The sequence below is a fragment of the Aquarana catesbeiana genome, linkage group LG02, assembly GCF_042186555.1.
Source record: "Aquarana catesbeiana isolate 2022-GZ linkage group LG02, ASM4218655v1, whole genome shotgun sequence".
NCBI classification, from domain to species: domain Eukaryota; kingdom Metazoa; phylum Chordata; class Amphibia; order Anura; family Ranidae; genus Aquarana; species Aquarana catesbeiana.
In genome coordinates this window covers 46,286,865-46,314,439 of record NC_133325.1, presented here as the reverse complement: position 1 = coordinate 46,314,439, position 27,575 = coordinate 46,286,865, and the positions used below count along the sequence as shown (strand labels likewise).

At 43.3% G+C, this 27,575-nt stretch overlaps 1 protein-coding gene across 10 annotated transcripts in view; it reads left to right on the top strand.

Annotated features, from left to right (window-relative positions):
• DLG2 (discs large MAGUK scaffold protein 2) overlaps positions 1 to 27,575 on the top strand; it is a 2,047,541-nt gene that overhangs the window by 1,452,865 nt on the left and 567,101 nt on the right. For all 10 annotated transcript variants that reach the window (XM_073612834.1, XM_073612838.1, XM_073612841.1 and 7 more), the window contains one exon: positions 7,805 to 7,907. In XM_073612834.1, coding sequence (XP_073468935.1) covers positions 7,805 to 7,907 — 103 coding nt within the window. The remainder of the gene's footprint in view (positions 1 to 7,804; positions 7,908 to 27,575) is intronic.

The window sequence follows — 27,575 nt, the reverse complement described above, 5'->3', positions numbered from 1 at the left end:
CAGAGCAAGCCCCCACGGTCAGAAGTCGAGAGTCCCCATCCTCCCTTACATCACAGTGCCCCCCTCCCCCTTACCATGTGCTGCTGCTGGGAAGAAGGTGGAGCTGGGAAGCAGAAAGTGCAGGGTCTGGAGGTGGACCAGGAGTCTACTGAATGCTTAGACCAGGGGAGGTGGAGACAAGGTGGTGCTGCAGCTGCTGAGAGAGGTGTAGAATCTGTAGGAGGAGTTCTGTCCTCTCTGATGCTTACCGCTGAGACTTGGGGGCAGAGATGAGCTTCTCAGCAACTGCACAGAGATCTGGCACAGGAGTCCTGTCCTCTGGGGTGCCACAGCTGTAGGAGAGGTGCAAGGGCCACATGAAATCGTCTGGAGGGCCGGATTTGGCCCACGGGCCTTGTGTTTAACACAGGTGGTCTAGGGGAATATTAAAAAGTGCTTTTACTTATCTTATCCCTTGCTCCCCTGAAGGTGGCCTTCAACTCTTCTCTATAACCCTGTCAGGGGCATCTAGTGCTCCTGTTTCTCATTCCAACATCCGGGGTTTTGGCTATGACACTTTCCTTGCCTGTCTGTCCACCTGCAGGCTGATTAATGTGATCAGTCTCTGGGTGGAAACCAAGCTTGTTATAAAACCAGCTAAAACCTCATTTGGGTGCTTGTGATAGAGAGTGATACGTGTGTTGTTCCTGATCAAGCTCCCTGTCTGTCTGCCCTGCTTTGCTAGTTTGGATTTCCCTGTGTATTATTATTATACAGGATTTATATAGCGCCAACAGTTTGTGCAGCACTTTACAACATGAGGGCAGACAGTACACTTACAATACAAATCAATACAGGAGGGATAAGAGGGCCCTGCTCGTTAGAGCTTACAATCTAGAAGGGAGGGTCAAGTGGAAACAAAAGGTAACAACTGTGGGGGATGAGCTGATGGAGAACATGAAAATACAGATACAGTTGTTAGGTGTGGGTAGGATAGGCTTCTCTGAAGAGAAGGGTTTTCAGGGATCGTCTAAAAGCTAATAGAGTAGGAGATAAGTGGACAGATTGGGGTAAGGCATTCCATAGGATTGGAGAGGCTTTGGAAAAGTCCTGGAGGTGAGCATGGGAGGAGGTGACGAGGGAGCTAGAGAGCAGGAGGTCTTGAGAGGAACGAAGAGAACGAGTAGGTTGGTATTTAGAGACTAGGCTAGTGATGTAGCTGGGGGTGAAATTGTGGATGGCTTTGTAAGTAGTTGTAAGTATTTTGAATTTAATTTGTTGGGTGAGCGGAAGACAGTGGATGGATTGACAGAGAGGGGTAGCAGAGACAGAGCGGTTGGTAAGGTGGGTGAGTCTGGCAGCAGCATTCATGATGGATTGAAGAGGTGATAGACTATGTAGAGGTAGGCCAATGAGAAGGGAGTTGAGGCGAGGCGAGAGATGACCAGCAAGTGAATGAAGAGTTTTGTTGTGTCATAGGTTAGAAAGGGGCGTATTTTGGAGATGCTGCAGAGGATGAGGCAGCAAGTTTTGGACAGTGATTGGACGTGGTGCTTAAAGGAGAGTTCAGAGTCCAGGACTACACCTAGAACCTTGGCATGTGGGGATGGGCTTATAGTTGTGCCATCGATTTTGACAGAGAGATCAGGGGAAGGGGAATGGGCATATGGGGGTGGAAAAATTATAAGTTCGGTTTTGGATAGATTGAGTTTGAGGAAGTCGTGTGACATTCAAACTGATATATCTGATAGTAAATTGGTGATACGTGAGGAGACAGAGGGAGTGAGCTGAGGGGTAGAGAAATAGATTTGGGTGTCGTCAGCGTAGAGGTGGTATTGGAAGCCACAGGAGGCTATCAGCTGATCCAGGGAAGAGGTGTAGATTGAAAGAGGAGAGGAGGAAGTAGAGTTGTAAAAAACGCTAAAGGTGCGGTTGGATAGGTATGGAAGAGTACAGTCACGGAGACCAAAGGCGTGGAGTTTTTTGAGGAGGAGGGGATGGTCAACCGTTTCAAAGGCAGCAGAGAGGTCCAGGAATAGGATTTCCCTGTGTATGACTTTGGACCAGATTATTGGACTATTCCTTGAACTCAACCTGCCTTTTACCTGGACTGTCATAGAACCACTTTATCTGTCTGCTAAACACAAGTATCTTTCGCTTTGCTCAGTTCGCATCTGCCCTGGTGTGGTGGCCAGGCACTATAGCAGGGATATGAAGCAGGGATATGAAATTATCGGACCTTCAGCTGTTGCAGCTCTGACAGCCACAAGCATGACACCCAGAGGCCGAGGCATGATGGGACTGATAGTTTTGCAACAGTTGGAGATCCACTAATTGCATATCCCTTCACTATAGCATTGTGTTTAAGTCCTGGGGGCAACCGAGTACCAGTAGGCCTGCTTGTCTTAATGGAAAGGGGGCTGCTATATGTGAAGAACACAGTAGCCAGCTATAGTGTCTGACCAGCTGCGTTGGGGTAGATGTGACAGACCCTTGGGATTTGGGACAGGCCCTTGTTGTCTCTAAATATGAAGGGACCACCCACTCATGGCCCCAGTCTCCACAGTTACTTCCTATTTGAGTTATTGCAGTAACTCACATAAGGTTGACACGGTGATTCCAGGACAGGTCCTGGGACACAGCATGGACAAGGGGCAGAAAGCCAAAATGTGGGACTGTCCTAGCAAATTTGGCATCTATTTGTGGTGTGGTCTTCACTGAAAAACATGTCACAAGTTCTTTACAATCTGCTTTGTGGCAAAATGGCCTTACCACAGTAATTTCTGGATGGGTCCTAAGGGACAACAGCCAGTCCATGACATCTTATGTTGGTATCTCTGGTGGGGATCTTCTTTAAAAAATAAAAAGAAACAAGCAAAAAACTGTTTTTTTTTTTTTTAACAAAATGAAGAACCGTCTCTGGTGGGCCGGCTGCCCCTGGCCATTTCAGATCTCCCATCATTAAGTAGTTTAAAGCCAATCGGCTTTTCATGTATTCCATTGATGTCATAGCAATAACGTAGCCATGTCTCCTACTCCAACATATGGATGACGCCCCCGGAATCGCAGCCCGGTTTGCAGGGAGATGACTGTGGAGATTGGGTAGTGATTATCCGCTCATAACAACAAACGGCTGCCAGGATGGTCATTATCTGTTTCCGCCCTGTCAGAAAAATTCTGGAGCCGAGAGCTGCAATCACCGACAGAGTCACACGCCTTCACCGAGCCTGCTGTGGTCAGAGTGTCTATCTGATCATTCACACCGGGCGATGACATATACTTGTCTGATAAAATAATGTCCATGAGTGCTGTGAATAACTGTATAAAGAACCGCCGCAAGACAGTGTTATTTTTGGGAAATTACAACCCTAGTCATGAAAATCAGTAGCTTAAAGGGTATATAAAGTCTAACAATAATCTTCTCTTATTTGCTCCCTTTAGGTCTTTTAACCACTTCGATACCGGGCGCTTTCACCCCCTTCCTGCCCAGGACAATTTTCAGATTTCAGCGCTGCCACATTTTGAATGACAATTGTGCGGTCATGCTACACTGTAACCAAAAGAAATTTTTATCATTTTTTTGAGACAGATAGAGCTTTCTTTTAGTGATATTTAATCACCACTGGGGTTTATTTTTATTTTTTTGCTAATCAAATGAAAAAAATTTGAAGAAAATAAGAATGTTTTTCTTAGTTTTTGTTATAAAATTTTGCAAATAAGTAATTTTTCTTCTTCACTGATGGTCACTGATGGACACTGATGAGGAGGCACTGATGAGACAGCACCGATGAGGCTGCACTGATATGTGGCACTGATAGGCGGTACGGATGAGCACTGATAAGCAGCACTGGTGAGGAGGCACTGATAGGTGGCGCTGATGGACACTGATGGGCACTGATAAGCGGCACGGATGGGCACAGATAAGTGGCACTAATGAGGGGGCACTAATAGGTGGCACTGATGGGTACTGATAGGTGGCACGGATGGGCACTGATTAGCAGCACTGATGAGGAGGCACTGATAGGCAGCACTGATGGGCTCTGATAGGCGGCACGGATGGGCACTGATAAGCAGCACTGATGAGGAAGCAGTGATAGGCAGCACTAATGGGCACTGATAGGCGGCACTGATAAGCGGCACTAATGAGGAGGCACTAATAGGTGGCACTGATAGATGGCACAGATGGGCACTAATAAGCAGCACTGGTGAGGAGGCACTGATAGGTGGCACTGATGGACACTGATTGGCACTGATAGGCAGCACTAATGGCCACTGATAGGCGACACAGATGGGCACTGATAAGCGGCACTAATGAGGAGGCACTGATAGGTGGCACGAATGAGCACTGATTAGCAGCACTGATGAGGTGGCACTGATAGGCAGCACTGATGGGCTCTGATAGGTGGCTAGGATGGGCACTGATAAGCAGCACTGATGAGGAGGCACTGATAGGTGGCACTGATGGACACTGATGGGCACTGATAGGCAGAACTGATGGGCACTGATAGGCGACACGGATAGGCACTGATAAGCGACACTAATGATGAGGCACTAATAGGTGCCACTGATGGGCACTGATAGGCGGCACTTATGGGCAATGATTGGCACTGATAGGACACAGCTGATCACATGGTAAAGGGCTGCTGTGATTGGCCCTTCACCGTGATCCGTGATCAACTGTGTCCGTAGGACACAGCAATCACCGAGCACACCGGAGGGCGTGGTTCCGGGAGGCCATCCATGGACGGCTTCCCAGAACTGCACAACTGCGCTGTAGCCGTCTTTTGGCTATAGTGCAGTCATGAAATGGTAAATACTGTATACCATTAAAATGATTATGTTATATCTGTTTAACAAGTACAAAAACTACTTTATTAAATGCCCGAGTCATCCAATAAACAGTCCACTCAGTTACGATGTACAGAACCACTAATATGTTTCACTCAGTCAGGAGCTTATTCATAGCTCATTCCTTATGAGTTAGCTCCTGACTAAATGAAATGGTGGCCTGGGAATTTAGTGCAACAAAGTATTTGCTTTTTGCCAAAAAAAACGCCTGTTGATCCTGCCAGAAATCTTGTGAGCTGATACCTTCCTGTGATCCCTGCCTGTATTGCTCTCTTACAGTTACATGGTTCCCAGCCATCCCTGAGGACTACACTACCATGTCCTTCTACATTATTAACAATAGCAGGGGATGTAGTCCTGTAGTCCCATCCCATTTCTGTTGCCCTGATACAGAAGAAGTGTTCTCACCCTAGGACAGTAGGGGGTTCTATAGAAATTTGACGTGTGGCATGTCTCAAGCATGCACACAGCAGTCACAAATAATCCCCGTAATTTGCTACATACATTTATTTCCTATGACCATCAGCTCTGTCCAGTGGCTGTAATGCAGCATTTTCCTGAATTACCTTAATCGGGAAAACACTGCATTATGGCCACTAGATGGAGATGATGATCAAAGGATATAAATAAATTCGGCAAATTACATATAATATTAATGATAGCTGTGTGAATGCTTGAGATAGCTGCACATTTTTTTTTTCTATTCTTATGCCCTGTACACACGGTCGGACTTTCCGACAAAATATGTGCAATCGGAGCTTGTTGTCGGAAATTCCGATCGTGTGTGGGCTCTATCGGACTTTTTCCATTGGAATTTCCGACACACAAAGTTTGAGAGCAGGCTATAAAATTTTCCGACAACAAAATCCATTCACGTAAATTCCGACCGTGTGTGGACAATTCCGACGCACAAAGTGCCACGCATGCTCAGAATAAATTAAGAGATGAAAGCTATTGGCTAGTGCCCCGTTTATAGTCCCAACGTACGTGTTTTACGACAACTTTGTGGGACCGTGTGTATGCAAGACAAGTTTGAGCCAACATCCGTCGGAAAAAATCCATGGATTTTGTTGTCGGAATGTCCGATCAATGTCCGATCGTGTGTACAGGGCATAAGTCAGCAGCTACAAACTAGACATGTGCACTGCCAAAAAATGTGTTTGTTTTCATTTCATTCATTATTTTTCAGCATATTCGTTATGATCGCAATTCGTAAAATCGAAAATTCAGAAATTCGGAAATTTGTAATTTCGTAAATTCGAAAATCCAAATACAAGAAAGAAAATCTGAAAATTCAAAATAATACCTAACTAATAATAACTAACTATTAAATTATATTGGAATTTCCTTTCAAATTTTGCTGTTAGTGAAAGTAACGAATACGAATTTATCAGAAGTTACAAATTATTCAAAATAACGAATGCCGCATCTAAACAAATGGAACGGAACAAATTAATAATAACTACTAATAATAAAACTATTATTATTATTGTTATTTGGTTATTATTAATTAATTATGTTCCATTTGTTTAGATGCGGCATTCGTTATTTTGGATAATTCGTAATTTTCGGATAAATTTGTATTCGTTACATTCACTAACAGCCAAATTTGAAAAGAAATTCCAACACCTATAATTTAATAGTTAGTTATTATTTCAGATTTTCGAATTTTCGGGTTCTCGGATTTTCGAATTTCAGAATTTTTTTAATTTACAAATTTTTGAATATTGGAATTTACGAATATTCGGAAGAATTCATTAAATGTTTTTTTCTTAATATCAAATTAACGAATTTGTCCAAAACCTGTAGCAGCTGACTTTTAATAACAGGACACTTACCTGTCCAGGGAACCAGCACCATCCTCACCTGGGCTAGTTCTCTATTAGCCTTCAGGTTCAACATCAAAGCCGGCTGCCCACTGCACATGCATGGGCCATGCTGCGCTTTGTGAATGCCCCGCAGTCTTCTGGTACCTCCGATGTATCCCAGAACACTGCGGGGAGGGAAGGGGAGAGAAGAGCTTTTGCTCAGAAAACAATCCATTCAATTAGCATGAAATTAGCATTAAATCGCACTATGTAGCTGATAGTAGATCTAAAAGAGATTGTATAATGTGTGGTCAGCCTTAGGGCTCATTCATATAAGTTGCTATTATTGCCACTCCTATAGCCTTTCCTGGAATTTAAAACTGAACTCTTAGCAAACAATAAGGGAGTCTCTGCTCACTATGCTCTCCCCTCCTATCAACAATTTCTTTGCTAAGACATTTGCACGTAGCACATTGGCTCCCAGCCCACCCCTCCCTCTCGCAGTCAGAGACATGCTGTACAGTGATTGCATGAAGCTAATATCAAGTCCAGTGTAGGTACTTGCTTGCATTTAAAAATTGAGTTAATGATGTATTAATGATTGCATACCTGCATTAAAGCATTACTAAAGGCTATTTTTTTTAATTAAAATAAAAAAAATGTTATACCTACCTGCTGTGTGTAATAGTTTTGCACAGAGGAGCCCTGAACCTCCTTGTAGGGTCCCCCACCGGCGCAATGGACTTCTCCTCTTCTGTGTCTGCCACCATAGCAGTCGCTTGCTATCAGGGGCAGACGTGCAGGCTCGCTCCTGAGCTGGGCTGTGTGTGTTTGTCCATAGATACACACAGTACAGCTTGGCCCAGCTCCCTCCTCAATAGATTTGACAGCCAATGGCTCCTGCTGCTGCCTCATTACCTGTGAGGAAAGAGAGCAGCATTGCTGATCTTGGGAATAGCACTGGATCAAGATCAGGCTCAGTTAAGTATTTAGGGGGCTAGTGGGGAACTAATGTTGGAAGGTTTGTTGCCTTAATGCAGAGAGTGGATTAAGGTTAAAAAAAAAAAAAAAAAAAAACTTTTGGCCTTTAGAACCACTTTAAAGTGTGTTGTCTATATCCACCTGAAGTTCAGCTTTAAGTATTTTTTTTTCTTTATTCCCTTATTTAGGTTAACGGAATTGATCTCCGTGGTGCTTCCCATGAACAAGCTGCAGCTGCCTTAAAAGGTGCAGGTCAGACGGTGACAATTGTAGCACAATACCAACCAGAAGGTAAGTGAATTTTCCTTCCTTAGTGCTGTACATTTATCATATGTTACTCCCGAAACGAACAATGGCTTATGTTGCCACTGGAGTGATTTACAAAGAAGTAGCAAAGGTATTGAAGTTTGCAGTTGCTTGCTTTGCCAGTTTAGAAGGTCAGTCCACCCAAAACTGATATTTAAGTCTTTGGTATATAGTACAGAGTTAAACCACTTGACACTCCCTTCTGTCACTCAGGGACTATATTGGTGAGATATTTCTGTTGTGTTCCTGGGTCTGTACATCTGCTGTGCCCAATTTGAGGGCCTCCCCCATCCCTGTACTAAGTTCCCAGGTGTAAATACACTCTGTGCCCATCACCAAGGCCTCCCACCATCCCTGTACTGAGTTCCCAGGTCTAAAGGCCCTCTGTGCCCATCACCAATTGCTCCCACCATCCCTGTACTGAGTTCCCAGGTATAAAGGCCCTCTGTGCCCATCACCAAGGCCTCCCACCATCCCTGTACTGAGTTTCCAGGTCTAAAGGCCCTCTGTGTCCATCACCAAGGGCTCCCACCATCCCTGTACTGAGTTCCTTGGTCTGCGCACCTGCTATGCCCATCATTAGTGGCTCCCACCATCCTTTCACTGAGCTCCTGGATCTACTAGCTACTATGATCATTATGAGGGGTTCCCACCATCTCTGTGCTGAGTTCCTGGGTCTTCACACCTGCTGTGCTCAATATGAGGTCTCCCACCATCCCTGCTCTGAGTTCCTGGGTTTGCACACCTGCTGTGCCCATAATCAGGGGCTCCCACCATCCCTGTGCAGAGCTCCCATGTATACATTTATGATGTGCCCATTATAAGTGGCTTCCATAATCCCTCCACTAAGTCATCAGGTCTGAACACCTTGCTGAACCCATAAAAGTGGTACCCACCATCCCTGCCCTAAGTTTCTGGACCTGCACACCTGCTGTGGCCATTATGCGGGGCTCCCACAATTCCGGCACTGCTCCCCCAGATCTACACACCTGCTGTTCCCATTATGTGGGACTCCCATCATGCCTACACTGAGCTCCCAGGTCTGTACACCTACTGTGCCCATTAATAGGACTCCCACTATCCCTGCGCTGAGCTCCAGGGTCTACATGCCTGTTGTGTCCATTATGAAGGGTTCCCATCATCCCGGCTGCGTTTAATATTCCTTTTACATTATGAAGAGTGTAACAGGAACATACAAAGGATCCAGACAGACAAAAGCAGTGTCAGGAAGTTACTGTTGGAGTATCTAAAACGTATACAAAAATAAGGGCTGATTCAGCCCACCGGGATCCACCTGTAATTAAAATATCACTTTTGCCTGGACTGACCCTGTGTAGCAAACCTCGACAAACTGTTGTTCTCGGGTAATTAAAGAAAAAACATAAAACCTACAGTCTGGCAGACTAGAAAGATGGTGGGGTGTCCTGCCACTTTGCGATTTGTTTTTCTCTGCCGAAATGCTTCAGTTTGTAAAAGGGGTGGAAGCAAAAACAGGCAGGGAAACTGATGAAACTTGTTAAAATCCTGAAGTCCCGTCCAATGATGATAATGAAGTCCTCAATGAACAAGTGTTCATAAACAGTTTGAATGTGTGAAATGCTGTTGAAATTGGAATGTCATTCTGGCGAGCCAGCCAGGTTCTAGTAGGTTGGTCATAAGTGATTTGATTGCTGTGAGCAGTGAACGTAGTTCTAGAACTGATAGGAGTATCTGTTGGAGACGATAAAAAAGGGAATCCAAGGTAATAGTTGGTCAGAGAGACTTCTAAGCATCCTGGAAAATCTCTTGCTAATGGTTTCCAGTTTTCGAAGTAATAAGAATACTTTCTCATGCTACCGCTTAACATCTTTTTTTTCCATAATTTTTATTGTTTTCTGGATAATTTGTACAAACACAAAAAGTTATCATACTGAATGTGTGAAATAATTAAAAAATAATTATATTTGGAAGAATGGTAAATACAGTATGTGCGGTTCATGTGATAATAATAATTTGTACTCTTAATGTAATAGTAATTGTTAAGCATGGATGAACAGTTGGGCCATTTTACAGTTTAACATTTTGACAATTCTAGATTCCTTTTTATTCTGAGTAATTCAGAATATAATAACATAAGATTTAAAATAAAAACAAAAATATAAAAATAAAGAAGGAAGGAAAAGTAATAACTGAAACTATCAAGTGAGTATTCCCGCACTGTAATAAGAGAGGAAAAACTAAAATCTTAAAACTGCTGCAAAGCACTGGAAGGTTATACCATAACCGCAAGGGAAATTGACAATAAAAAATAGTGCTGCGCTGTTAAGTGATACTATACTGTGACTAAAAAAGGCATATGTGGTGAAAAACACCTAATAAATCCACATAAACAATGAACAATGGCTTACTAGCCATTATCAATATGTGCCAAACATATAACATAAATAACTGTTGAAAAGCTAATGTCGGTAATCTATACTTGTTAAAGATAAAAATAAAAAGTAAATAATAAAAATAAATATAAAATAAAGTCCTCTGAAATGTGCTCTGTGCAATAGACAAGAATAAAGTGACTTTCTTTCTTCTGTGCAAGAAAACAATTTAAAGTGCAGTATGCTTTTCTTTATTAGTGACACCCTTCCGTGCTGTGCACTATAGTGATGGATGGCCTCTTACCTCAAGGCTGTGGGGTAACAGCATGTGTATATTAATCACAGATTGTTCTTGGCGGTAGTCAAAACTCCTATGTTTGTGTATTTCAAATGTGGGAATGGAAGTCTGCTCCTTTTCGGTCTGATGCTACTTATCTTTTCCACACATAAATGTGTAATTCCCGCATTTCAGGTAAGTATAAGATGGCAAGGGGAAGAAGAGAAGGATTCCAAGATAGTGCAGTATGTTTTGAAACGACTTGGTTCATTTAATGAAAACGGCGGATACGAGGTAAACACATTCACACAGTAAAATTCGGGTATCAAACTACGAGCGCTGAGCTCGACTGCGTCAATCCGGTGCCTTTATGCCCCTACGCGTGTCGTCACGGTCACATGACTTCATCAGGGTATCCCCTTATCACTTAACAGAGCAGCACTATTTTTCATTGTTAATAACTGAAACTGATGTGCATACTGTATGTGTAAGAAAAAGAGTCCAGAAGCTATGTGGAGAGATGGAATAATTTCCAAAGGGATTTGCAGAGGGCTTAGAGAATCTTGTAGATGATTTATCTCAGTTCCAACCTGCCCGGTGAATTTGAGAGAAAGGCTTTATTATACCATTCAGAGTATTTAACGGCTGTCATAATTTGTGTTATTTCTGTGTTAGTCAGAGATCTTTCCATGAATGTTTGCCATCTTTTTAGAGAAAATTGAGTACTGTCCGTGATACTTTTTTTATTTGCACTAACATCCAATTTTTCAGGACAAGCTTTCGGAGTATGTCCCCTTCTTCAAGGTCCAAGCAGTACTGATTCACAAATTTTTAAGCAGAATGTTAAAGAAGAAGAAAAAAAAAAAGAGAAAACCAAACACATACAAATCAATGGTAATAAAGATAGCAGCAGAGTTAGTGAGATAAGACAGGTGGAGTAGGGACCATCGAGGATTCTAGGATGGCTTTACGTGCTGTCAGCAGACATAGCCATGTCCAAGTTGAAATTTGGGGTTTGTGACTGGGGCTGGAGTATTCCGAAATGTCATTGTGATATAACATCGGATGTTTAGCTATCTGTGTTGAAGTGATGCTAAAGATATAATTGAGGATTTGGTTTGAGAATGTTGATAGCGCTGGGCATTCCCAGAAGCGATGTAAGAGAGAGGGACTTGCACCACGAGCAAGTAGCAGCTGAAGGGTCTTGTTTATTAAACAGGAATGGAACAAAAGCTTTGTGCAGAAGTTTGAATTGGGTTTCCCTCCAATTTTCGTTTATTATAAGGTGACGAGTCTTGAGATATCCATTTAAGTTCTTTTCTCGGATGTTTTCGTCTTCAAAATCATTTTGCCACCTTTTTAAGATAGAATGTCCTTGAGGTTTTGAAAAATGGAAGTTTAGAGGAGCATATCATTTTGATACAGAGTATGCTGAATGCTCAGTGGCTTGGTCCATAATTGAATGTTGAAAGGGATTTCTTTTTTGGTTGAAGCATCATTTGAAGAATGGTACTAGTTGTAGATGGGTTCGTGATGAGATGGAAAATCATGCTCTGTTGATATTTCACTGAAGGATTTGAATTGAGTTGAGCTAGGTTTAAAAAGTTCTGACGCTTTTGTAGGGCCTTTAGAGTTCCAGGTTTCATAGTACTCGTTGCTAAGAATTTGAAGTTATTGTGCAATGTTACCTGATTGGAAATTGAAGTTGAGAGGCCTATTGATCTCCTCACTGAGTGCCAGGCTATGAATGTCTCTCGAATCAGTAGACTTTGTAAATTTGAGGGCAGGTTGTTGAACTTGTCGCCTAACATCTTAATAAGTCAGAAGTATATGTCATGTCTAGTGATAAGGAAATCAACTGTCTCTGCTCACATTGAAAATGTTGAAAGTTAATTAAGAAAAGAGAAACAAAATAAAAGTAAACAATAGAAAGTAGAGAGAATAACATACATGAAGATCCTTAGACATGGAAGGTGTAACTAGGATCTGACCTTTAGATCAAACATGTGGCTTTTAAGCTGGACAGTTGGCATGTAGGACCCTCCAAATCATAAACATTTTAAATAATGAATCATTCACTTAGAAATTTTCAACACATCAATAATAACAAGAGAGATTAATTTCTATTATTTTGAAAAACCTTACCAGCTTTACTGACTTCTTGACTCCCAAATAGCTCATAACCCAGAGACTTAAGGGGCTATTTATAATGAACTGTGTGAATATTTTAGCATTCTTGCAAAAGTCACAAATAATTTACTTAATGTTTATAACATGTGCAAATTGTCGGTTTCTACTTGTTAAAATGCCCTAACATTCGATACTAAGAGAAAATAGCCCTAACAAAGTTCAAGACATTCACACTTCAGATTTTTTTTTTTTTTTAAATAGACCCCTAACTGTCTCTGTGTTCCACAACAAGACCCTTCAAGGAACCGGACAACAACAGTTTGTTCCAGTGACATCTTTCTGCAGAATTATTCTAGCAAGTGAATCGGTTGTTACATAATGAACCTAACATTAGCATATAAGCACTTAGTCGTGTCATTTCATCATTAGTAAAGCATGTAATAATTAAAAATATCAAAATAATATTTTTCTTTATCATTGGTGTTCACAAAGGGCTATCTCTATAACCTCTTCCCAACCAGCCGCCGCAGTTATACTGCAGCAGGTTGGCTCCCCTGGGCGAACCGTCGTAGCTATACGTCGGCTCGCCTTTTTACCACTAGGGGCAATGCGAGCGATGCGCCACGCTGGAGCCGATACGCGTGCCTGGCGGTCGCGATGACCGCCGGGCACCCGCGATCGCTCCACACAGAGACAGAACGGAGATCTAAATATGAACGATTGGTCTCCTCACCCAGGCAGTCTCATCCCCCCACAGTTAGAATCGCTGATCAGCGCCATTACTAGTAAAAAAAATAATAATAATAATAATTATTAAAAATAATAATAAAAATGCCATAAATCTTTCCCCTATTTTGTAGAGGCTATAACTTTTGCGCAAACCACTCAATATACACTTATTGCGATTTTTATTACCGAAAATATGTAGAAGAATACATATCGGCCTCAACTGAGGAAAAAATTTGCTTTTTTAAAAAAAAATTGGGAAAAATTGGCACAAGTATAGGAACGGTCTGAAAAAGGTAGAGCAGCTTTAGAAGTGTGTCCATTCTCAACAAATTGATGCGCCCAAACCAAGGTAAATAAGACGCATTCCAAAGGTCTAATTCTTTCCGGATGCGAGTTAACAAAGGAGAGTAGTTCAAGGAATATAGGTCGGAGAGGTTAGGAGGGATAATAACGCCTAAATAGGAGATACCTTTACATGACCATTGGAAGAGGAAGTTGGATTTCAGCTGAGAAATAGTGGGATCTGGGAGTGAGATATTAAGGGCTTCCATTTTGGACATATTAAGTTTGAAATTGCTGAATTCCCCCAATCAGCAGAATTCATGCAGGAGAGATGGTAGGGATATTTGGGTTTGTTGTAAATAAACTAAGAGATCATCAGCATAAAGAGAAAACTTGTGATGCACGAAGGGAGTATGAATACCAACGATGGAATAATTTTCGTCGAATTGCACAAGCTAAGTGTTCTAACACAATAACGAAGAGTAATGGGGACAGGGGACATCCCTGTCTCGTCCCATTTAAAATAGAAAAAGATTCAGAGGGTGAGCCATTGACCAGCACCAACGCTGAAGGCTGGGAGTATAAAGACATGACTTTGTCCGCAAAAGTTGCTGGGACACAATTAGTTAAAAACAAAATGTCAGGGATTTTAATATTCCGCTACTCCATAAAAACCTAAAAAAGAAGTGGCTTTAGATACACTTCAAAGCAAACCTGGGCAGTAAAATTACGTCTTTTTTTCATTGAATACAGTGAAACAATGTATAATCAACGCGAATATGTCCTAAACTAATGCAAACTCTTTACCAATATCTAACAATATTAACCAATGACATTAATCAAGGCTAACTGTGATTGCTGCCAACACTTGTTAAGAGCATGTCCACCAGTGACTCTATAATCTTCAAAACTTAGACCCCTTTCACACCGAGGCCTTTTTCAGGCGCCTTTGGGCTAAAAAATAGTGCCTGTAAAGCGCCTGCCTCTTCTGCAAAGCACTCTGGCTTTCACACTGGGGCGATGCGCTGGCATGATGTTAAAAAAAGTCCTGCAAGCAGCATCTTTGGGGTGGTGGAGGAGCGGTGTATACACGGCTCCTGCCCATTCAAATGAATGGACACCACTGGCGCATTTAAACCTTTATTCGGCCACTAGCGGGGGCTAAAAGCACCCTGCTAGAGGCCGAACAGTGCCGCTAAAACGACGGCTAAAACGACGGCTAAAACGACGCCAAAGCGCTGCTAAAACTAGCAGTGTTTTACCATCAACGCCCGCCCCAGTGTGAAAGCAGCCTTATAATGTAAATAATTAATGTTTTTCTACTGGGTTTACGATCTCATTATGGTGTCGGGGGAGGGGGGGGTTGGGCCAATGCTTCACTCACCGATTGGATGTTTTTTAAAATAATTTCCCGTTCTGCACTGCACTTGTCGTATGCCCGAGGAAGGGGTCCTGCAAGGCTCCAAAACATCGCTTTTGCAACTATGATGTGATCGCCAAATAAAGCTTTGGACCTGTTCTGGAGATCTTTGGTGTGCTGGTGACCTACTTTTCACTTTGAATGTCTTCAGTATCTGGCCAGTGGTCACTGCAGCGCCCACTTACATTCACAGCCACCTTCGGGAATGTGCGCTGGGAATATTTTGCTTGCACCCACCTCAGGGCTGCGTGCAGGCAGTCCATAAAAGGGGATGCACATGCAATGCCGGAACAGACACAATCACATGTCAAAATTTGACATGTAAGCAGGAGTGGGTGCATGGATCCAAACACAGAGGTTCTGCGTTCGGATCCGTGCACCTGCTCCTGCCCGCCTGCCAAACTTTGACGTGATTGTGTCCGTGCTGCCACTGCATGTGCATCCACTCCAGTGGGCTGCCTGTATGCAGCTCCGAGGTAGACGCAGACGCATCTGTCAGCGGCTCTGCACCGAGGACGAGATTTTTTGCCCATCTGAATAAGCCCTAAGAACAAATTGTCACTGGTAATTATTGGTACATCTATATGTTATAAGCCATTATGTAGCACAACCGACTAGGTATATTTATATGCAAAGAGTTGCCTTAGGATTGCACAAGGTCCTATAGGGACGTCAGGGTTGGTGGATATATGGGGTGCTTTTAACTGCCTACCAGGTCATTAAATTGAATTACCTAGTTTTCTATAACTGTATAATCACAACAACCATGGATAATCAGAATTGATTATATTAAGAATATATATTTTATTGAGCTGTATGATTTTTGATTATAGTTACAATTTTACAGGTGGTACAAGTGGGATCGTGTTGTCCCTTTTCTTTCTCCCTGTTGCCCTATATTCTCCCATTGGTGGTTATATGACCGCACCTTAATACAGCCCAGGAATAAGTGATTATTGGATAAATGCAAACTCATTAAATATAATATACTAATGCCCCTTTCACACTGCCGCAACTTGAAAGTTGTGCGACTTTGCCATGATTTTACCGCAATTTCGCAGCCGCGATATTGACATGATTTTGCCGTGGTTTCAGGGAGTGCCTGGGAAAACTTGAGGTCTATGGACCTCAACTCGCATCAAAGTCGGACCAAAGTAATACAGGGACTACTTTGAAGTCGCACAGATATGAAAGGTACTCATTGGAAATCATGGGGTACGACTTGTCATGCGACTTTGCAGTCCCAATTCGCAGGGCAAGTCACACAAGTGTGAAAGGGGCCTAATATAGTCTGGTTGTGCTATTTAATGGCTTATAACATATCAATGTACCAATAGTTACCAGCTATAACATTGTGTTCTTAAGCCTTGATGAAGGAGCAGTGGATTGGCCCCTAAACACGTTGGTGACTTTACAAGATCAATACGAGCATTAAAAGCACCTTGGACTCCTACATTGTTCGATTTGCCACTCTTTTCTATTTTATTGTTATGTTATGTTCTGAATTACACTAGGGAGCTGACAGGCTGCCAAGATTCAGCTGCAATAGAAAGTACTTCTTTGAAGATCCATTTCTCCACAATGCCTATAGCTACATAGGTGAATGAAGGCTTGTTTTAAAATGTCTTTATTGCTTGTTTAGAATATGTAAATACTTTACTTTAACGTGCATTGCCTGGGTTCTCTTTAAAATTGTCCATGCATTTCTATTTATATATGGTGTAAATATTCCTTTTTTTTTAGTTTAGAGAATTCTGATACAGATTTGGTGGTATTATAGGATGGAAATAAGCTGAAAGTCAATTTTTGCTAAATTAATGAGAAATTCTGTTGGGAATATTTGAATTGCTCCTTGTGTCCTTTTTTGCTTATCATGCAGATGCTGCTTGAATACAATGTCATGCATTTTTAATCAGTTTGTTAATTGATGAGATAATTATTAGGGAAAATAACCAGGGACAAGATCCATTCTGGGTTTATTGTATTCACAAATGATATGGTGTATAAAAAGTATTTTTATAATTGTGATCTAAAGGGAATGGTTCTATTACCCATAACTCATGTTATCTCATTTTTTTTCTTTTTTATATTGTGTTTGAAGCCTCCTTCAGACCTATGTGTTACAGTAACATCCAGGGCTTTTTTTCAGCGGGAATGCGAGGAACGCAGTTCTGGCATCTCCAACACTGAATGTATGTAATGGCAAGGGGTGCTGGGGTGTACTGGAGGGTCTATTGATTCTGGCTGCTTGGAGATCTATTGTTGCTGGCGGGGTCTTTTGTTGCTGTGGTGGATCTACTGTTGCTTGGCGGTATATTGTTGCTGGGGGATCTATTGTTGCTGGCTGCAAGGGATCCAGAAGGCCTTTCTTGTTATCATTAAAAAATTCTATACAAATATCATAACACTACAAATTGATACTTGGTTCTGTATTCTCTAAAAGTGGAAGTATTGGGCAGTAGATAGGGGGTGGAACCATGGGATGGTGCTCAGAGGTGGGCAGAGGTTGGAATTAAGGGACCAGGTTTAGAGGTGGGAAGGGGGTGGAATTAAGGGGCGGTGCTCAGAGGTGGGTAAGGGGGTGGAATTAAGGATCGGTGCTCCGAGGTGGGTAGAGGGTGGAATTAAGGGGCGGTGTTTAGAGGTGGGTAGGGGGAGGAATTAAGGGGCGGTGCTCAGAGGTGCATAGGCGATGGAACTAAAGGACGATGCTCAGAGGTGGGTAGGGGGTGGAACCATGGGATGGAGCTCAGAGGTGGGTAGAGGGTGGAACAAAGGGATAGTGCTCAGAGGTGGGTAGGGGGTGGAACCAAGGGATGGAGCTCAGAGGTGGGCAGAGGCTGGAACCAAGGGGTGGTGCTCAGAGGTGGGTACGGGGTGGAACCAAGGGAAGGTGCTCAGAGGTAGGTAGGGGGTGGAACCAAGGGGTGGTGCTCAGAGGTGGGTAGGGGGTGGAATTAAGGGGCGGTGCTCAGAGGTGCGCAGGTGATAGAACTAAGGGACGGTGCTCAGATGTGGGTAGGGGGAGGAACCAAGGGACGGCGCTCAGAGGTGGGTACGGGGTGGAACTAGGGGTCAGTGTTCAGAGGTGGGTAGGGGGTGGAACCAAGGGGTGGCGCTCGGAGGAGGGTAGGGGGCGGAACTAAGGGACTGTGCTCAGAGGTGAGTAGGGGTGTAACCAAGGGGTGGTGCTCAGGGGTGGGTAGGGGGTGGAACTAAGGGACTGTGCTCAGAGGTGGGTAGGGGGAGGAACCAAGGGACGGTGCTCAGATGTGGGTAGGGGGGAGGAACCAAGGGACGGTGCTCAGAGGTGGGTACGGGGTGGAACTAGGGGACAGTGCTCAGAGGTGAGTAGGGGGTGGAACTAAGGGCCTGTGCTCAGAGGTGAGTAGGGGGTGGAACCAAGGGACGGTGCTCAGAGATGGGTATGGGGGGGACCAGGGGACGGTGCTCAGAGGTGGGTACGGGGTGGAACTAGGGGTCAGTGTTCAGAGGTGGGTAGGGGGTGGAACCAAGGGGTGGCGCTCGGAGGAGGGTAGGGGGCGGAACTAAGGGACTGTGCTCAGAGGTGAGTAGGGGTGTAACCAAGGGGTGGTGCTCAGGGGTGGGTAGGGGGTGGAACTAAGGGACTGTGCTCAGAGGTGGGTAGGGGGAGGAACCAAGGGACGGTGCTCAGATGTGGGTAGGGGGGAGGAACCAAGGGACGGTGCTCAGAGGTGGGTACGGGGTGGAACTAGGGGACAGTGCTCAGAGGTGAGTAGGGGGTGGAACTAAGGGCCTGTGCTCAGAGGTGAGTAGGGGGTGGAACCATGGGACGGTGCTCAGAGATGGGTATGGGGGGGACCAGGGGACGGTGCTCAGAGGTGGGTAGGGGGCAGAGACAAGGAGTGATTTAAAAAAAGGGAAATACCTGCATCTTTTCTCTGAGAAAAAAAGCCCTAGTAACATCTCTAACTGCAAGGCACGGCACTTTGTGTTTCAGGCTCTTTTCACATAGATGCACTGCCCTGATAATTGTAAAAGGGTAAATACAGGGATACAATACATAATGTATATAGTTGCTAATTTACTACCAAAGGGTTTGTATTTCTGGCTGTCCAGTCCTAAGTTTTACACAGCTCTGCCACACAGCCCAACTCTGTCTGGCAGAGCCGGAGACTTGATTTTTCTCTGCTGAAATTAAGTGATCCTTACAGGTCTTGCCCCTCCTCCAGCCTGTGACTGGACAGTGAAAGGAGCAGCAGTTCAATGAGCTCATCTCTCTGTCACTCTGTTCTCTCATAACATAACATAATTAACCCTGCCTGTACTGTGTTCGCAGTTCTTCATTATCCACTGTAAACTAGATTTGAAAACTGTCCTAAGAAAAAGGTAAAATAAATGAGAAACCGGCGTTCTAGATTGTATGTTAATGAGGGATAGCTCAGTCTGTGTGGGGACAATGACACCATGAGACTGCCTACAATTTCTTAGAATCGGCCATGACACCTTCTCCTTAGAAACATTTAAAAGGTAAGAAATTATTATTATTTTTTTTTTAGGTATGTTGTTTGACTGGGAACACATAACAAACATAAAGTGGGGTTTCCCCAAATTTTCTCACATAAAAGTGGAAATTTCCTTTAAAAGAGATGCAAAAATAATTGCTGTAGACAAATTTGTCTTCCAGTACTGTGGACTCGATGTCCGCCGGCACCCGCCTGTCATCCGGCACAGATGCAGAACTGCCGTCTGCCTATATAAAAACAAGGCAGATCGCTGTTCTGACAGGAGGGAAGGAATGGATCCGGTGTCTCTGCAAAGCAGGGACATGGATTCATGTTTTCCCTTAGTAAAAGCACCTCCCACACTGTAATAAAACACTGGCTAGGCACACAGATAACCCTTTGATCACCCCTGATGTTTAACCCCTTCCCAGGTAGTGTCATTAGTACAGTGACAGTGCATATTTTTAGCACTGATCACTGCATTAGTGTCACTGGTCCCCAAAAAGTGTCAGTTAGTGTCCAACTGTCCGCCACAATATCGCAGTCCTGCTATAACTCGCTGATAATTGCCACCATTACTAGTAAAAAATAAAAATGAAATAAATAAAAATATCCCATCGTTTGTAGACACTATAACCTGATTATGCAAACCAATCAATATACGATTAATATGATTTTTTTTATACCAAAAACAAAATACATATTGGCCTAAATTGGTAAAGAAATTAGATTTTTTAACCACTTCAATACCGGGCACTTATACACCTTCCTGCCCAGACCAATTTTCAGCCTTCGGCGCTGTCACTTTGAATGACAATTGCGCGGTCATGCTACACTGCACCCAAACTACATTTTTAGCATTTTGTTCCCACAAATAGAGCTTTCTTTTGGTGGTATTTGATCACCTCTCTGGTTTTTATTTTTTGCTAAACAAATAAAAAAAGACGGAAAATTAAAAAAAAAATAAAAGTTTTGCTTTTGTTTCTGTTATAAAATTTTGTAAATAAGTAAGTTTTGTCTTTCACTGATGGGCACTGATAAGGCGGCACTGAGAGGTGGCACCAATGAGCGGGCACTGACGTTGGGCACTGATATGCGGCACTGATGGGTGGCACTGATATGCAGCACTGATGGGCATTGATAGGCGGTACTGATGGGCACTCATGGGTGGCACTGGGTGGCACTAGTGGGCACTGATGGGCACTGATAGGCGGCACTGCTGGGCACTGATAGGCGGCACTGCTGGGCACTGATGGGCACTGATGGGCATTGATACGTGGCACTGATGGGCACTGATACGTGGCACTGATATGAGGCACTAATAGGCATCCCTGGTGGCACTGGCAGTGGTAGGCATTGTGAGTGGGCACTGATTAGCAGCTGCCTGGGCACAAATTAGTATTTCCCTGGTGGTCTGGGGGGGCATACCCGGTGGTCCAGTGTGGTGGCCATCCTGGTAGTCCTGGGCAGCATGATGGTGGTCCCAGGCGGGATCCGAGAGGGGCTGTGCTGATAAACAATCAGCACAGACCCCCCCCCTGTCAGGAGAGCAGCCAATCGGCTCTCCTCTACTTGCTTCTGTCAGACGCCAGTGAGGAAAAGCCGATCAGCGGCTCTTCCTATTTACATTGTGATCAGCCGTGATTGGACACAGCTGATCACGTGGTAAAGAGTCTCCGTCAGAGACTCTTTACCTAGATCGGATATGTTTTATAGCAGAAAGTAAAAATTATTATTATTTTTTTAATTATCTTTTTTTTTTGTTTGTTTACAGCGTAAAAATAAAGACCGCAGAGGTGATCACACACCACCAAAAGAAAGCTCTATTTGTTGGGGAAAAGGACATACATTTTATTTGGGTGCAATATTGCGTGACCATGCAATCGTCAGTTAAAATAGCGCAGTGCCGTATCGCAAAAAATGGCCTGGTCATGAAGGCGGGGTGAAGGGGGGGGGGTAAATCTTCCAAAGGTCAAGTGGTTAATATCCAATCAACTGACACAATCTGACCCCGTTAAATGTGGTCTGAGCATCTCAGCTGCAATGACCTCCAGAAAGAGTTACATTAAAAAAAAAGAGAATTTCGCAGAAATGACAGTTTGCAGGAAGATATCTGAATTCCTTCACCATCCGGAATCATTTCTACTCCAATCATCATAAATGTCACTCCATACGTGGCTGTCTGCCAGCCGACTCATTCACATTCTGTTGCCCTGACACTTCTGACCTATTAGGGGTGGAGGTGGCGAAACCGCAGAAGCTTTAATGGCAGACCTTTTTGTTTTTTTTTTTAATACAGCGCCTCGCTTGTTCCTTAATTGCTAAATCATGATGCTTAATTCAGTGACAGTGGAAGGAATGATTAATAAATGCCATGTTATGTTTCTGACGCCTACCTTTTTTTAAATGCAGCTCAGACTCAGCGTAATTATTTCAAACCTTTCATCTTATGGAGCCAGATTGGGCCGCGTTGTAACAAATTGTATTTGTAGCATGTGTATTTTCACGTGCCGTTTCGTTCAATTAATATATAAAGTGGGGACGGAAAGTATTCAGACCCCCTTATATTTTTCACTCTTTGTTATATTGCAGCCATTTGCTAAAATCATTTAAGTTCATTTTTTTCCTCATTAATGTACACACAGCACCCCATATTGACAGAAAAACACAGAATTGTTGACATTTTTGCAGATTTATTAAAAAAGAAAAATTGAAATATCACATGGTCCTAAGTATTCAGACCCTTTGCTCAGTATTTAGTAGAAGCACCCTTTTGATCTAATACAGCCATGAGTCTTTTTGGGAAAGATGCAACAAGTTTTTCACACCTGGATTTGAGGATCCTCTGCCATTCCTCCTTGCAGATCCTCTCCAGTTCTGTCAGGTTGGATGGTAAACGTTGGTGGACAGCCATTTTTAGGTCTCTCCAGAGATACTCAATTGGGTTTAAGTCAGGGCTCTGGCTGGGCCATTCAAGAACAGTCACGGAGTTGTTGCGAAGCCACTCCTTCATTATTTTAGCTGTGTGCTTAGGGTCATTGTCTTGTTGAAAGGTAAACCTTCAGCCCAGTCTGAGGTCCTGAGCACCTTGGAGAAGGTTTTCGTCCAGGATATCCCTGTACTTGGCCGCATTGATCTTTCCCTCGATTGCAACCAGTCGTTCTGTCTCTGCAGCTGAAAAACACCCCCACAGCATGATGCTGCCACCACCATGCTTCACTGTTGGGACTGTATTGGACAGGTGATGAGCAGTGCCTGGTTTTCTCCACACATACCGCTTAGAATTAAGGCCAAAAAGTTCTATCTTGGTCTCATCAGACCAGAGAATCTTATTTCTCAGCATCTTGGAGTCCTTCAGGTGTTTTTTAGCAAACTCCATGTGGGCTTTCCTGTGTGCACTGAGGAGAGGCTTCCGTTGGGCCACTCTGCCATAAAGCCCCGACTGGTGGAGGGCTGGAGTGATGGTTGACTTTCTACAACTTTCTCCCATCTCCCGACTGCATCTCTGGAGCTCAGCCACAGTGATCTTTGGGTTCTTCTTTACCTCTCCCACCAAGGCTCTTCTCCCCCGATAGCTCAGTTTGGCCGGATGGCCAGCTCTAGGAAGGGTTCTGGTCGTCCCAAACGTCTTCCATTTAAGGATCATGGAGGCCACTGTGCTCTTAAGAACCTTAAGTGCAGCAGAATTTTTTTTGTAACCTTGGCCAGATCTGTGCCTTGCCACAATTCTGTCTCTGAGCTCTTCAGGCAGTTCCTTCGACCTCATGATTCTCATTTGCTCTGACATGCACTGTGAGCTGTAAGGTCTTATATAGACAGGTGTGTGGCTTTCCTAATCAAGTCCAATCAGTATAATCAAACACAGCTGGACTCAAATGAAGGTGTAGAACCATCTCAAGGATGATGAGAAGAAATGGACAGCACCTGAGTTAAATATATGAGTGTCACAGCAAAGGGTCTGAATACTTAGGACCATGTGATATTTCAGTTTTTCTTTTTTAATAAATCTGCAAAAATGTCAACAATTCTGTGTTTTTCTGTCAATATGGGGTGCTGTGTGTACATTAATGAGGAAAAAAATGAAATGGCTGCAATATAACAAAAAGTGAAAAATTTAAGGGGGTCTGAATACTTTCCGTCCCCACTGTATATATATATATATATATATATATATATATATATAATATTTTTTTTTTTTGGCATTGTAATTAAATTTAAAGAGACTCTCACTTTGCCCGTACCTTGCAGCTGTCGCTATAGTATTAATTAATGAAATTAATTATTAATATTAATTATTTAAGTTATTAATTATTTGCTGACTGACCTACGTATATAAACGACCTGTCAGCAAGTGGTTATTACAATATGATGGGTGCAGCTGTAGCAGGCATTGTTTTTCCTTTGAATAAAAGAAAGAGGGCGCACTGGCTTAGTGCATTATCCGACAGATATTTTTTAAAAAATGGTAAACAATTAAAATCTACTCACAAAGGTTATAAAAACGCTCATCAAGCCACACTATGTCAAAGGTAGGTTACTGCGCCGTCTGTAAACGCTCTAAAACTGTTAACCAAGTGAAGTAAAACAGTGAACAGCTGCAACTTTATGTAAGATACACACAATAAATCAACTAAAATAAAAAAACAAGCTGCGCTATAAAAACAATGAAAAGCATCGTATACAGTGACATGTAGATTTAGAGCATACACTATGTGGCTGAACACTCCCTGGTACAAGCAGTGAAGGGGTGGGGGGAGGGGAACCTAACCTTGGTTCCTGCTGGTTAACGCGTTTCAAATGCAAGTCCTTCTTCTTCAGTAGTTGGGTCTGAAGAAGAAGGACTTGCCTTCGAAACGCTTTAGCCAGACAGAAGGCTAGGTTCGCCCCCTCCCCCCCCCCCCCCCTTCACTGATGGTTCCAGGTGGTCTGGAAGTGTTCAGCCACATGCTGTGGCTAGATGATCATTTTTATCACCTTTGTTTGTGAGTAGATTTTAACCCCTTCCATACCGGGCACTTTCCCCCCTTCCTGCCCAGGACAATTTTTAGCTTTCAGTGCTGTCGCACTTTGAATGACAATTGCGCGGTCATGCAACACTGTACACAAACTAATTTTTTATCATTTTCTTCTCGAAAATAGATCTTTCTTTTGGTGGTATTTAATCACCTCTGCGGTTTTTAATTTTTGCGCTATAAACGAAAAAAGAGCGACAATTAAAGAAACTGATGGCCACTGATAGGCGGCACTGATAGGTAGCACTAAAAGGCGGCACTGATGGGCACTGATAGGTGGCACTTGTTAGGCAGCACAGATGAGGAGCTACTGACAGGCATTACTCAGTGGCACTGATTGGCACTTCGATGGGGCACTGACAGGCATTACTGATGGGGCACCGATTGGCACTTTGTTGGGCACTGATTGGCACTGTTATGGGCACTGACAGGCGTTTTTTTTATGGGGACAGGCTGGCAGGTGTTGGGCACTTATTGGCAGCTGATGGGCATCTTTTGATGGGGCTGTACTGATAATCAATGTGCTGATTATTAGCACAGACCCCCCCCTCTGACAGGGAGAGACGCCGATCGTCTCTCCCTGTCAGCGTGAACCGAGGAAAGACGTTTACCGGCACTTCCTGGTTCACGCGATGATCAGCTGTGATTGGTCACAGCTGATCACGTGGTAAGAAGCCTCTGTAAGAGGGTGCAACTTTGATGCAAGTTTGGATGGGTGCGACTTGGATACGACTGCAGAAACAGCCCTGTGGACGTACCCAGAGGTAGCGGCCCAAACCCCCCCCCCCAAATGGGCTCACCACCACTCTTCTGCTAAGTTGGGCCAGAATTATCGGGAGCAAACTCTCCCAATTCACCCCCACCATCACCCCTCACAGACCCTCAACTGAGTGAGTCAGTCCAGCGCGATCTCCAACCCTTTTAGGTACGATCAGCGATAATGGACAACTGTTGCACAACTGTTGCATTTTATAACATTCAGGTAGGACTTTTTTGCAACTTTTGAGGGTTAACATTGAAGTCTACGGCCCACAAGTTGCATGAAAGTCAGACCAAAGTAGTGCATGAACTACTTTGAAGTTGCTGCAACTTTAAGTCGTAGGCAGTTTCAGGTATATATGAATGGGTGTCATTGGAAAACACAAGGAACGACTTGTCATGCAACTTTGATGCCCAAAGTTGCATGGCAAGTCGCACAAGTGTGAATGGAGCCTAACTCTAAACTCATAAGTTAGAAGGCTGGCCATTAGCTAGCCTGAGTTTGTAGGGGGAATTTTGAGCTTATAATCACCCCTCCTGCCCTACACTGTCGTCAGCTAGCATTTCCGAGTTCCCTCCCACTCGTACCCCATATATTTCTCACTTCATTCTCAGGGTATGTCCTCTTTTAACTAACTAAGGAAGGACCAAGCCTCTTTCTGAGATTTGTTGTTTACAAGTTAGTTGTTAAAGTTACATAATAAATACAAAAAGAGCAGCGCTGTGACAAAATAAGGTGTAATATTATTATGTACTTTTATATGAACTTTGAAGCCTATCTCAAATTTGGGTCTAATATTTAACTTATCTGATTTGGTTATATCATATACACCTTTTTTTTGTCACAGCGCTGCTCTTTTTGTATTTATTATGTAATGTGTGTATCCCACTTTCAGCGGCTGCTCTTGTGTTTGGCTTTGATCAGTGAATTGTCACTTTTTGTTTTTTCAATTTTGTTTCTCTCAGTACGTTTTTTACGCACTAGTTTCCGTTTACAGCGCGGTGATTTGTCTTTTCTTATTAGTTGTTAAAGTTGTTTACAGGTTTTTTTGGCAGAAAATTACTTAGAACCCCCAAACAGTATACAGTATACATTTTTTTTTCTAACACCCTAGAGAATAAAATGGCGGTCATTGCAATACTTTCTGTCACACCGTATTTGCCCAGCGGTCTTACAAGTGCACTTTTTTTGGAAAAAATACACTTTTTTGAATAAAAAAATAAGACAAGAGTAAAGTTAGCCCAATTTTTTTTATATTGTGAAAGATAATGTTACGCCAAGTAATATGATACCCAACATGTCACGCTTCAAAATTGTGCCCGCTCGTGGAATGGCGACAAACTTTTACCCTTAAAAATCGCCATAGGCGACGTTTAAAAAATTCTACAGGTTGCATGGTTTGACTTACAAAGGAGGTCTAGTGCTAGAATTATTGCACTCGCTCTAACGATTGAGGCGATACCTCACATGTGTGGTTTGAACACCGTTTTCATATGCGGGCACTACTCACGTATGCGTTCGCTTCTGCATGCGAGCTCGTCTGGACCAGGAGCATTTGATTTTTTTTTTTTTCTTATTTATTTTACCTTTTATTTTTTATTTTTATACTGTTCTTTATAAAAAAAAGTTGTGTCACTGTTATTCCTATTGCAAGGAATGTAAACATCCCTTGTAATAGAAAAAAAGTATGACAGGACCTCTTAAATATGAGATCTGAGGTCAAAAAGACCTCAAATCTCATATTTACACGACAAATGCAATAAAAAAAAATGAAATAAAAAATTTGTCATTTAAAAAAATACAAAAAACAAATGGCCCTTTAAGAGCTATGGGTGGAAGTGATGTTTTGATGTCGGATGGGGACCATTTTCCCCTCACTCGTCTCCATGTCAGCCTTAGGGATAACATCCGATCGCCTCTGCCGCTGACGACGGCTCCGGTAAGCAGCGGAGGGCACCAGAGCATGGCGGGAGGGGGGGGCCCTTTCCTGCCGCCAATAAAAGTGATCTTGCGGTGAATCTGCGGCAGAGACCACTTTTATCTTGAAGCGGATCGCCGGCCAAAGAAGAGAGTACCGGGTTATGGCAGCTAGATATTCCTCTTCAAAGAACCGACGTATAACGACTGTGGGCGGTCAGGAAGTGGTCAAGCATACTGTCCTACGCGACCATGGCACACCTCAGGTCGCCTTAGGTTAAAGTGTCA